Raw genomic sequence first — 12,270 nt, forward strand, 5'->3', positions numbered from 1 at the left:
GTATGGTCCAACCTCTGCCATGAACTCACTGGGCTGGTTCACACAATACGACACGACAGCCCACTGTGGGTTCATTTATCTGTAGGGGCTGTTGCATCCTGCTAGGCATGCACAGGGACCCGGCTTGCCATGTGTTGCCATGTTATGTAAACACAGGCGACAGGGGTTATTTGAAGACTAGACAACCCTCAGATAACCCTAAACCATGGATTATATGAGAGTTGTCTAACCCTCAAACAAACCCTGCTGCCTGGGTTAGCACAAATGACAACTCATGTCAAGCCAGGTGCCGTGCAAAAAGGTGTCCAAATTAGCCTATGGTGGGCTGTCATATTGTGCAAACCAGACCACTGTGAAGCTCTGGGCAAGTCACACGCAGTCTATGTTTCCCAAAGCAATGCTACGTGAATCATAGCAACATGCTATGCTATTGAGAGGACAAGCATAATATAAGACTGAAAAGCAACAGGGGTGACAGCAACAATAGGGATAGAGAAAAATTATTGAATTTTATCTTTTTTATCATTTTAAATGTACAAGTGTTTCTTTATAAACAAGGTACACTTGTTTGTCTGGAATGCATGAGGGTCTTTGCTGTGGAACTTCCTGGCTTGGGAAATCCATTTCATATTCTCTTTGTTATCATTTCCACACCTTGCTAAGGTTTTTATTTTTTTTACTTATTCCAGCAGGCATACTACCTGACTGGATAATTATTCATGTTTGATTTTATGGATTTTACACTTTTTCTGTTGTTTTTCTGCCTTACTTTCCAGCCCCAGCCTCCCCAGCCCCCAGCCAAGTTGATTTTTTTATTTTTTTTTATTTTGATTGTTAGCTGCCTTTGAACATTTCTTAGAAGCAGAATGGCAGGATAAAAATTCTTTTATAAACCCCCATTTTTATTTTTATTTTTGATCTCACAAATAAACACTGCCTTGCCAAAGTTCTAGGCATTTAGTCTTCAAGTAAGTGATCTTGCATCAGGTCCATGCATGTGTTCAGAGCCAAAGAAAATAACATTTTTTTTTACAATCCCTTTCTAAAATACATAATTATGTAATGCAACAGCCATGTGGGATGCGTGAACAATATTGTTTAATAGTGGTAAAGGCCAAGTAGTACACATTCTTGTTCAAATATTACAATATGGGACTCTTGAATTAAACTGGTCATTTTTCACAATGATTTAAGTCTATCCATTCTAAATGGCATTACTTTTTGTTATGTCTTTCAACATCCTGGAAATGCTCCATCTCAGGATCAGAGGAAACAATACTAAAAACATAACATAAAATGAGACCGAGCTAAAAAACAGAAGAGCAAGTTCCACATTCACACACCATATTATGAAGGCAATAACACTGCTCTAGGCATGCCTATCTTATTTGCTGAATATGTTAAGGGGAAGTCTTAACACAAGTAGTTGGCAGAAAGCTGAAACTTGTTATTATACGAGTAGGTTGGGACTGTGACTAACAAAAGCATAAACAGTTTACATTCAGCTATAGCACTGCTGGTCATGTTGAAAAACACTCAGTTATCCAAACCCCAAACATTCTACTTCCTGACAAGTCATCATTATTTGGTTTAATACTTTACATTCTGATATTAGTCATAATGAACCTCATTAGCTCAGGCTCCTTACTGTACCAGACATTATGTCTGTATGGATGGCAAGTAAAAAATGGAGCATGCTCTACAAGAATTGCAATAATGAACTTGGGATTGTGGGGTGTGGGGAATCACATTCCTTTGACTTGTATTGTACATCCTGGCAAGTCATACAGACGCTATGACGCTTAGTACTAAAAGGCTAGATTTTCAAATGTACACAGACATTTTGGGATTGCCTCACATCACCCACTGTAAAAGTTTAGACCCAAACGTGGCACAAAATTACATGAGACTTCCCTAGATATACCAGCATTCCCAAAGCTGGTACCCTCTGAGCATCCTTGACCATTGGCCATGCTGGCTGGGGATAATGGAAGCTGAATTCCAAAATATTTGGAGAACACCAGGATGTATAAATCTGGGGTTGGATCCAGATTTAAGCTGATCAACAACGCTAGTAGAAGTGGATCTCTCCACTACCTCCTTCCCACCAAGCCCCTCCAGCCCCCTGAAAATGCTACACAGAAAGTTGGGAGACCCTACTATGGTGTGTGAACAAGGGGAGAATCCCCCAAAATCAGGCAGAGGAATCTTCTGAGAGCGGAACATGAAGGCAAATCCTGGATCCAGCCCCTATTTTATAAACTATAAATGAATGTAGCATCTAGAAAAGGTAAATATTACATTTACCAATTACTCTGTTTCTGCTTACCCAGTACATGGATTGGGTAAACAGGAAGAGAGGCAAAAGACTTGGAAGTATACAAAAAAATCCTAGATGGAACACGCTGGATTATGCTGGGTTTTCAACTGGGATTGGCAATAAAGGGAAGAAGAGCCCGAACAATAAGCATGAAGTTGTCAAGAGTGAGGGGAGAGAAAAGCAAAAAAGTTGAAAACCCTTATCCCAAGGGCACCTTTCAGAAACATGCTAGCCTTTTATTAGCCTAACATGAGCTTGGGCAATTTTATTCGTTTATTACATTTCTACACTGCCCAATAACCGAAGCTCTTTCGGTTGTTCACAACAATAAAACCATAAAATACAACATGATAAAGTACAATATACAAATTTAGAACTACAGTTTAAAATAAAAAACCCAAAATAAAACCTAGCAGTATTGCAAATATAAAATATACATATATTTAAAACAGATATAAAATAAACATTTTCTGTTTTGCTTGAAAAAAAAGGAGGCTAAGGAGAGACCTGACAGAGGTGTACAAAATTATGCATGCTGTGGAGAATGTGGATAGGGAGACATTTTTCTCTCTCTCCCATGGTCATCCAGATTCAGAACAAATAAAACGAAGCACTTCTTCACACAGCACAAAGTTAAAACTATGGAATTCATTACCACAAGATGTAACGATGGCCACCAATTTGGATGGCTTTATAAGGGCAATGGATGAATTCCTGGAGAAGGCTCTCAATGGCTATTAGTTGTAATGGCTATGTGCTGCCTCCAGCATCAGAGGCAATGAGCCTATATACACCAGTTGCTGGGGTACATGGGTGTTGTACTGTGTCCTGCTTGTGGGAGCTCTGGTCAACAGCCAGTTGGTCACTGTGTGGTCTGATCTAGCAGGGCTCTCCTTATGTTCTTAAAATAAATTGAAAGACTAAAATGCCTGGGAAAATATAAAAAAGAACAATGTAGGCACCAAGCAAGCCTTTCTGGGAAGCTCTTTCCACAACTTGGGTGCCACAACAGAAAAGGCCCTCTTCATAGCAGCCAACCACATGTTGGCCAGTCCCCATTAACAATCTTGCTGTCCTTTTAGACTACCTAAGGTTTCTTGACCAGTTTCAAAGGCAGCCCCACATATAACACACTGCAGTAATTCAGCCAAGAGATGATCAGAGCATGGATAACTGTAGCTAGGCTATCTCTGTACAGATAAGGAAGTAGTTGGTATATCAGCCTGAGCTGTTAAAAGGTGCTCCATGCCACTGAGTAGTGACAATGCTGGATTCAAGAACACCCTCAAACTACAAATCTGATCCTTTAGGGTTTCAATCCCCGCCAGAAGAGGTTGAACATCAGGTTGAGCAATGCAGAGCTCAGCATCAGAATAGTTTCAAGATCAGTTCTCCTTCAGTTCTGGCTACACTCTCTGGTCTTGGCAAAATCACAGTTTCTTCACCTCATTTAGCCCATCTCTTACTGTTAAATGGAATCTATGATGCCCTGCCTCGCAAAGTTAATGCAAGAACAAACAAAATAAACATTATGCTTTTAAACCAGTCTTTCCCAACTTGACACCCTCCATATGTTCTGGACATTTGAACATATGGACACAAGACAGCCTCCAATTCAAACCTCTCAGCCCAACCTACCTCACAGGTAGGTTGTTGTGAGGATAAAATGGAGAGAAGGTTTATGTATGCTGCCTTGGGTTCCTTGAAGGAAATAGGGTGGAATATAGGTGCAATAAATAAACCTTGCCCGAGCCACGGTTTAATTTGTGGTTTATAAACAACTCTCTCTCGCTTTCAGCATGCCACCTCCACCTGCAATATGGGACAACATCCTGACCTCCCTTACAGGGTTATTGTAAAGCCAATAGAGATAATGCAAAGTACTCTGAACTCTAGGAAAACGTTCCACATAAATCATAAGAGTAACATGTAAGGCTTTGCAGCACTAAGCCGCATGTATATTGTTTACTACTTCAGAGGAGGCAAACCTCTTTCTGCCCGGGGGCCGAATTACATTTCGGTAGCTTTTGGGGGCCACATTTCAAGGGTGGGCAGAACCGAAGTCCAAAGGGGCTTTACTTTGTAGTTGCTGATTACGAACTCTACTTTACAGCTGTTGGAAGTGAGAGGGCGGCTTCGAAGCCTGACTACAGAAAGCCACGAAGGAGGCCAGAGGTCTCTCTAAAGGGAGGAGGAGTTGCTAGGCAGAAGCCCAGCCGGCCCGAGTCGGGGTTGGGCCCACAAGAGACCCCCTCGCTTCGCTTCGCCTCGCCTCCCTTCCCGCCCTCGCCGGCCCCTCCTTACACAGTGACATGGCCGGAGCCGCGCACCACCACCGGGTCTGGCGAGTGCTTCAGCAGCTGCTCCTCCAAGGCCCGCTCCTCGTCTTCCTCTTCTTCGTAGATCTCGTCGAAGTCCGCCATGGCCGGGCCCGGGCCGCGACGAGTCTCCCGAGGAACCGCGAGGAGGAGGCCAGGAAGGAGTCCCAGGGGAAGGGCAGGAGAGAGGACCAGCACGGGAGCCAGAGAGCCGCTTCTTCCACCACCGGGGCCGCCGAAGCTCCGGCCGCAGAGGGCCGCCGAAGTCTCCTTTCAGAACCGCAGGGAGGAAGCGCCCGTCATGATCCCGCGGAGGGGGACGGACAGGAACAACAACAATAACAACATCCGCTCTCCGGCGCCCCGGCAGCCACTGACTGAGCAGCCGCAGGCGCAAAGCTCCGCCCTCTTTTCCGCCGCGCGCGCCCGCGAGAATCTCGCGGCGGCGCGTTCGCTAGCGCACTGCCAAGCGCGTTGAAAGAAATGGGGCGGGGAGGAGCGGCTGTGGAGAGCGCATGCGCCATTGTCAAGCAGCCGTCTCTGAAGTGGCAGGGAGGGCGGCGGCACGCGAGCAATTCAAGGAAACGGATGGTTGGCCGCCTTGATATGATTTTGGATCTATCATCCCTGGACCTTGAATCTTATGACTTACGTCCCCTTTCTTTTTTAAATAGAAAGTCAGTATTGGGACTTACTTCAACAAGACGCAATCCTATGCATGCTTAGACCGGGAAAGTGTCCTACAACAACTCCCAGCATGACCCAGGCAGCATGGCGGGTGGGGGCATGCTTTGAGTTGTAGGGCTTCTTTGGGTCTGAGCATGCATAGGATTGCGCCCTAAATCCATTTTAACCTAGCAGCTTCAGCCCAACTATGTTGACTCTGAAATAAAGTCCACTGATTTCAATAGGATTTACTAGCAGCTAAATAGTGCCTTTAGGGTTGCAAATTCAAGTGCAGTCCTAACCATGTTTATCCAGAGGTAAACCCCATTGAGTTGGAGGGGGCTCCTTTCAGTGCTATCTTGACTATGTCTACTCAAAAGTAAGCCCCACAGAGTTCAATGGTACACACTCCTGGATAAGTATATGTGGGATTGGAAGCTTCTTGAATTGTACTTACTAAACCATATACAATGAGTCTTATTTCTGAGCAAACATGCATAGAATTGAGCTGTAGCCTACACAGCTACAATCTTTATGCACATTCAATAGGGCACAAATCACATTGAACACAGTGGCACTCACTGCTGTAAAGATGCATAGGATGGGGCTTTAAAGGTACAATAATGTAAATGCCTACTTAGGAATAAGGCCAACCAAATGCAGTAGAATTCACTTTTGAGTGAACGTCCTTAAGATTGTAATTACAGTTCACCTGCTTGTCCTTTATCGATAAGACTGCAATCAAACAACTGAGTAGCATATGAATTTGAGGAGGAAAACTACAGACAGCTTCTCTGAAGTCTTCATTGCAGCCACTTGGACTGCTGAAGAAAACAAGCTTCTTTTCAGTTTAAATTCTGTAATGGAAGCAGTTCATTGTATCAATTTCTGTGCAGCAGTCATTGTAGAGAGTTTAAAGTGTATGGCAATTTTCATTTTCTTGGACATCATGTGGAATGGTGGTGGTGTGGTGACTGTTTTTACAGTGATTGTGCTTCATGGATCTTTTTGCTCTGGATGGGTATCCAGTGTTAGTCTAACTTAAACCCCATTCATATCAGTGGGTCTACTCTAGGCAGGACTGACATTGGACACAAACCTCTGTGGTCTCATTGGATACATGATTATCAGAATTATGCTGGGAGCAGTGTTCCCAATGCTACCTCTCGTTTCTGATTCAGACTGCATTGGTGATGTTGCTAACAGCCCTACGGTTCCCATAGATTGCACCATCAAACTGCCCTCCCTCAGCTGGGAATGGCAGATTCTTCAGCCATAATGTTTCATAGTACTCTGTTTTTTGTTCTGGAGGCATCCTATGGAGAACTTCCTTCTAGCTGTGGCTGCCCTGATGCCATCATCGTCATCATCATCTCTATACTGCTCCATAGCCAAAGTTCTCTGGGCGGTTTACAACAATTCATAAAAAGACAAAATATAAATATTCTAAAATGTTTTAACACAGAAAAATTAAAGCAATGTAAACAGCTAAAACAATTTAAATAAACAACATTTTTCCTAATAGTCCTATTCTAAAACAGCAGACATAGATACCTCATCATATTCCATCAAATGCGTGGGAACAGAGAGTAGTTCTTACCTAGTGCCAAAAAGATGTCAATGTGATCAGAGGTGTTGAACCTCTTGCAGCCAAAGGGCAGAATACCATTTTGGAGGAGCTCTTGGGGGTCACATTCTGGCAATGGGTGGAGCCAAAAATACTATCATAGTTTAGCTTAAGGCTCTTACTGCCAGTGGGGTTGGGGAAGGCAAAGGAGGGAAGGGGCAAAATATTTTTTAAAAAATACCACTATATTGTAGCTTAAAGCTCTTACTACCATTAATGATACCTTAAGAGAGGCATTTTAGAAGTGGTGGGGGGGGGGAGAATGCACAAAAGGCAAGAAACCAACAACAATTGGTGGTCTGGGGAAAGGAGCATAGACATTTGGGCCGCCCTGGAGGGCTGGACTGGGAGCCCAGGAGGGCCGGATTTGACCCCTGGGCCTGAGGTTCTGCACCCCTGTAATAAAGGCCATCCTGACTCTAATACAGCCTTCCCCAGCCTGGTAACCTCTGGATGTATTGGAATACCAGCCCAACCTTCCCCTGACAGCAGGGTCAATGGCTGAGGATGATGGGGATTGTAGTCCAAGTCATCTGTGGTGCGCCAGGATGGGAATGGCTGCTTACCATAAAGGATACAGAGGTAGAGTGTAAGGTCTCTGATCGCAGTTTGGAAACAAAACAAACTCTGGGATTGCTGCTATTTACTCTGGATGGAAAACCCTGGAAGAGGAAGGCCTAACATTCTACTGAAGCTGGGTGGGCTGTCAAACTGACTAACACAGAAGCCTGAACTATTATGTTTTAAATTGTGTTCTTTTGAAATAGGATTCAACCCTTGTGTGCAGTCCTATACATGTTTATACAGGGCGGGGGGGACGACACCTGCTTTTTCCAGCATGCTGGCTTGGGAATGCTGGGAGTTGTAGGGTTTTTTTCTTACTAAACATGCATAGGATTGCTGGAAATCATCCTGCTTACCTATCCCATAAAACCAGCTGTTGTTTCTTATGTATGTGTCCTGTGATTGCAACCACTAGGGTGAATGCAGAGGTTACAAACACTGTAGTGCCTTAAGCACTTGTCTCCAGCCCTAGTTATATAGGCATGATGCTACTGTGTTGTACATTCATTCCATTCCTATATAGCTTAGGGGAGGGAGGAAGAGCGAGAGCTGTAATTGCCACAGATTGTTGACCCTGAGCTCATGGCCAGTGGCTTGTTGTGGTTGCGGGGCTTCTTTTCAGTGGCGGGGGCCTTCCTGAGAGTCCATGCTGCACTGCTGTGGGTGCTGCTTACTCTAGTGTCAGTCAAACTGTTGGGCAAGTGGGAATAGCAGAGCAAAGAGCTGTAAGCTCACCTTTCCCCTTGCAGGGGATGGCTGTGCCTCTGGTTCTATGGGCAGCCTTCCCAGCTATATGTGCCCTGGCTGCATTCTTGCAAGGAAGACCAGTGCAATGGGGAGTCTTTGGGCAGCAGTACCTATGGGTGGCATAGCTGGTGCCAGTGGGAGTGCGCCTCCAGAGGCAAATTGCAGCTATTCGTTAGTTGGGCCAACAGCAGCAGAGGAAAGGATTAACTCTCCCTGCCTCGCCTGCTGCAGTCGCAACCTGGATCTCCTACACAGAAGCAACTGTTGCTTAAAACCACGCTTACACTAAATCGGGCGCAGAACTTCTTCCAGCCCGAGGGCCAAATTCCGTTTCAGAGAAGTTCTCAGGGAGCTGCATTCCAGTGGTGGGAGGAGCTGAGGCCAAAATACTACCATATTTTAGCTTGAAGCTCTTACTACCAGGAACTAAGCCTTAGCAGAGGCATTTTAATGCTTTAGAATGGGAGTGGAGGCCAGTGAGGAAAGCAGCAAATGATTGGTGGTTGGAGGAAATGGTGGGGCCTTCTAGAAAACCCCAGGAGGCCAGGTTCTGCCACCCTCCATTAAATGCCATGGCACATTTAGCGTACAATCCTATGCATGCTTTGACAGAAAAAAAGGCCTACAACTCCCAGCATGCTGCAGTATGCATAGGATTGCACCCTTAATATGAGAATGGTCCTTAATAGTAATGATCCTATCTTGCCCAAGAGATATAAATTCTGGATAACATTGCTCTGAAAGATGTTTTGAGAAGGGGGAAGAGTAAAATCCTAAGTCTTCTGGATTCCACAGAAAGTCCTTTCTTGATTGCAGTGGTCTGGATTTCCTGACCAGATTCTCCTTAGTGGTTTTCTTTGAAAGCACCCTATGATTAATATCCCAGATATGAAATGACATTATTTACAAAGAATGAGGTGGGGGAAGCAAGCGCCAATAGCCCACTTTCCAAACCATAATTATAAAAGCATTATGAAGAATCAGGCCTTGTAGCTTAACGGTTGTTAAAACCATGGATGGATGCAGCTGGATGCTGCTCTGAAGGACCACATGATACAACTCATTATTGAGGGTAGAATCCCTTAATCCAGAAAGAATTTGCAACATGATGGACTTAAAGAACTACTTGTGTTCCGCATTATACTCTGCCAAGAAAACCTCCTTGATGCTTCTGGGCATTACACCGATGTGTGGTGTGGTTTTTTTTTTTCATCTCTTCCAATCCTTTGTATGATTCATTAAAGCAAGGAATGTGTGCGGTCATTTGTTTTATTCATTCCCACTAATAAAAGTAAACTGTAATCTCGCTTTCTTTCTTTGAGATTATCACTCCAAGATTTTTCCTCTTTGGTTTACATTTAGTTAAAAAGAAAAGAAACACACCATTATAGCACACTTGTCTAAAATTCCAGGTCCAACACTGGAGGGACCACATCTCAAAGGCAGAACATATGCTTGGCATGCAGAAGGCCCCAGGTTCAGTCCCCAATATCTGCAAGCAGTGCTGGAATTCTGGAAAGACCTGGTGTTAGGGGAGTCACTGCAGGCCAGAAGTATTCAACTTCAAGGTGGCAGGCGAAATTTGGCTTACCTGGGATTCTAATCCGGCCCTCTGGGGTTCACCAGACAGTGGAGGCTGGTCGCCCCACTGTCAATGTCATGGTGAATCCATTCCAGGTTTCAGTCAGTACCTGTCAGCACTTTGGATGGCTCCTTTAGAGTTCTGACAGGTTCTGACTGAAACCCGGAGCAGATTCACTGTCCTGCTGACATCAGAGCTGCCAGCCTCTGCTGTCACCAGATGTCCACATACCCTCCCCCTGGCCCCATCCTTGGTCTTATGGATCTTCTGAAGGTATTCCACAGAAGGTCCTTGAATGGCAAATTAAGAATCACTCATCTAGTTTTATGCCTTGTTAAAACAAAACAAAAAAAGTGCATGAATTTTAGCACACGTAGGTCTCTTCAATTAAAAATTATGTGTTTCCCCAGTGAATTTGCTTGTCAGATCATTATGATAAATTACATTATAATACCTTTTCCATTAATTACGACAAATTTTGATCTAGAGAAAATAACAAAAGACAGCTAATTTCAAAACTGTGAAAATTTTCACACACATTATTTCTCATATGCTACCTTAGTGTCTGTTAACATTTGGAAATGCAAACATATCTACCATTTCAAGTTTAAAAGTTTAAACCTAAGCCATCTGTGTCAAGTGGACAATGGTCTTCCAGACATATGCAGGAAATTTATACTTTCCTATCCTAGTAAGGAAACACAAATAAAACAGAAAGCATCTACCAAAACAACCATCAAAATTCTACAGATGAATATCATCACATATCTTGTAGGGGATATCTGGATGTCAAGCAAAGCCAATGGTTTCTTCTAAAAGAACCAGAAATAAACATTCATATCCACATATTTTACCAGGAGCAACAGTACCAAAGGGGCATCATCCTTGCATTTAGGGTTAAAAATGCCTTTGGTGTCCACCCTCCTGCCACCCAGTAGTCAGTTTTGCAGGGCCACCCAGAGGATTTATGGGGTCTGGTGCAGGCGTGATGTCCATTGAGAAGGTCTTGCTATTTACTGTGTAATCTGTACAGCACTATGTACATTGATGGTGCTATATAAACAAATAATAATAATAATAATAATAATAATAATAATAACAACAACAACAACAACAACAACAACAACATTGCTCAAAACCTAAATCTCTCAGCCACTGTGCTATAGTTTGCACAAACCAAGTTTGAAAAGCCACATTCTGGGCAGTGGCAGTACAATGTGCAACACAGTAGGACCATCCCAAGTTTTCCTTGTAATATTTTTGTTTTGTAGCAGTTCCTATCTTTTGGTAAGCATTCTTTATTTTAGAATATCCATTATTTTTATCTCTAAAAATAATGAAGTGTGTGTGTGTGTGTGTGTGTGTGTGTGTGTGTGTGTGTGTGTGTGTATCCAGCTGACCTCTCACAGCTTACGGCTTTATTTTATTATTATTTATATAGTGCTTATATTATTTGAACTGCTCAGTGCTCAGTAATGTTGCCTCAGAGTAAAGCTGTGTTGCACTGCTTTTTACCTAGCACAAATGACATCAAACTGGAAATTGAAAAAGAAACCAACTTTAAAGCTAATTGAAGGAAGATCATTTTTTGTAAGTTAGTACCCAAACAACCTGTAGAACCTTGAAAGAAAAGTTACAGACACTTGCTTTTTGACACCCTAGCTTAGTGCTGACAGTACATTTAAAAATCATAGCTCAGGTTGCTGCCCCCTTTAGCTCAGCTTGGCGCCCTGGGGGAACCACCCAGCCTGCCCACCTCAAACACCAGCCCTGTTTGCAGTTCCTGTTTATTGAAAGTATACTTGTAAGATGACTGATTTTTAAAAGCTATTTTAAATATGTTGGGTACTCCATTAGTAGGTCATTTTTATGGAGAAAGAGCACAGTGTATTGCAGCCTTCTCCAACCTGGTACCTTCCAGATGTTTTGGGCTGCAACTCCCATAATTCCTAGTCAGCATATGGAAAGTTGCTGTATTGAATATAATGCATTTGGACAGTTGAAAGTGTCCACCAGGAAAATGATATGGTCCTCCTAAGAAAAGAGAGAGCAATCTCATGCTTTTTGAACCCAGGAGGGCTGGACTGGGACCTTAGGAGGGCCAGATTTGGGACCATTCCTGTGGCCCCTAGACATAGGATACTGGGGATTCCCCCCTCTGAGGTCAAAAACACCTCGGAAGGGGGAGTCAGAGATCTCACCCACTCCCTCTTCCAACCCCTTGCAACTAGTGCAGAAAGAACCATGCCAGCTTCCCTCTGAGGTCAGAAAAAATGACTTCAGACAGGGGGAGGGGCATTTTGGTGAGCCGGGAGGGGAGGGGAGGAGACCAGAGAGGTCAGGATACAAGCTGACCTGAGGCTCCTCCAGCTTCTTCCCCGCCCCCTCTGAAGCACCTTCACTAGATGGGCAAAAAACAGCTCTATTGCTCCCCCTGCCCTGCATT

General features: G+C 43.8%; 1 protein-coding gene across 1 annotated transcript in view; it reads right to left on the minus strand.

The window, feature by feature from the left end:
- CHIC2 (cysteine rich hydrophobic domain 2) overlaps positions 1 to 4,957 on the minus strand; it is a 29,730-nt gene extending 24,773 nt beyond the window's left edge. The window contains exon 1 of the mRNA XM_063135796.1: positions 4,625 to 4,957. Within this exon, the coding sequence (XP_062991866.1) occupies positions 4,625 to 4,743 (119 nt within the window). The 5' untranslated portion in view covers positions 4,744 to 4,957. The remainder of the gene's footprint in view (positions 1 to 4,624) is intronic.
- Positions 4,958 to 12,270: the final 7,313 nt, after the last annotated feature.

Source organism: Elgaria multicarinata, chromosome 10, assembly GCF_023053635.1.
Source record: "Elgaria multicarinata webbii isolate HBS135686 ecotype San Diego chromosome 10, rElgMul1.1.pri, whole genome shotgun sequence".
Lineage (NCBI taxonomy): Eukaryota > Metazoa > Chordata > Lepidosauria > Squamata > Anguidae > Elgaria > Elgaria multicarinata.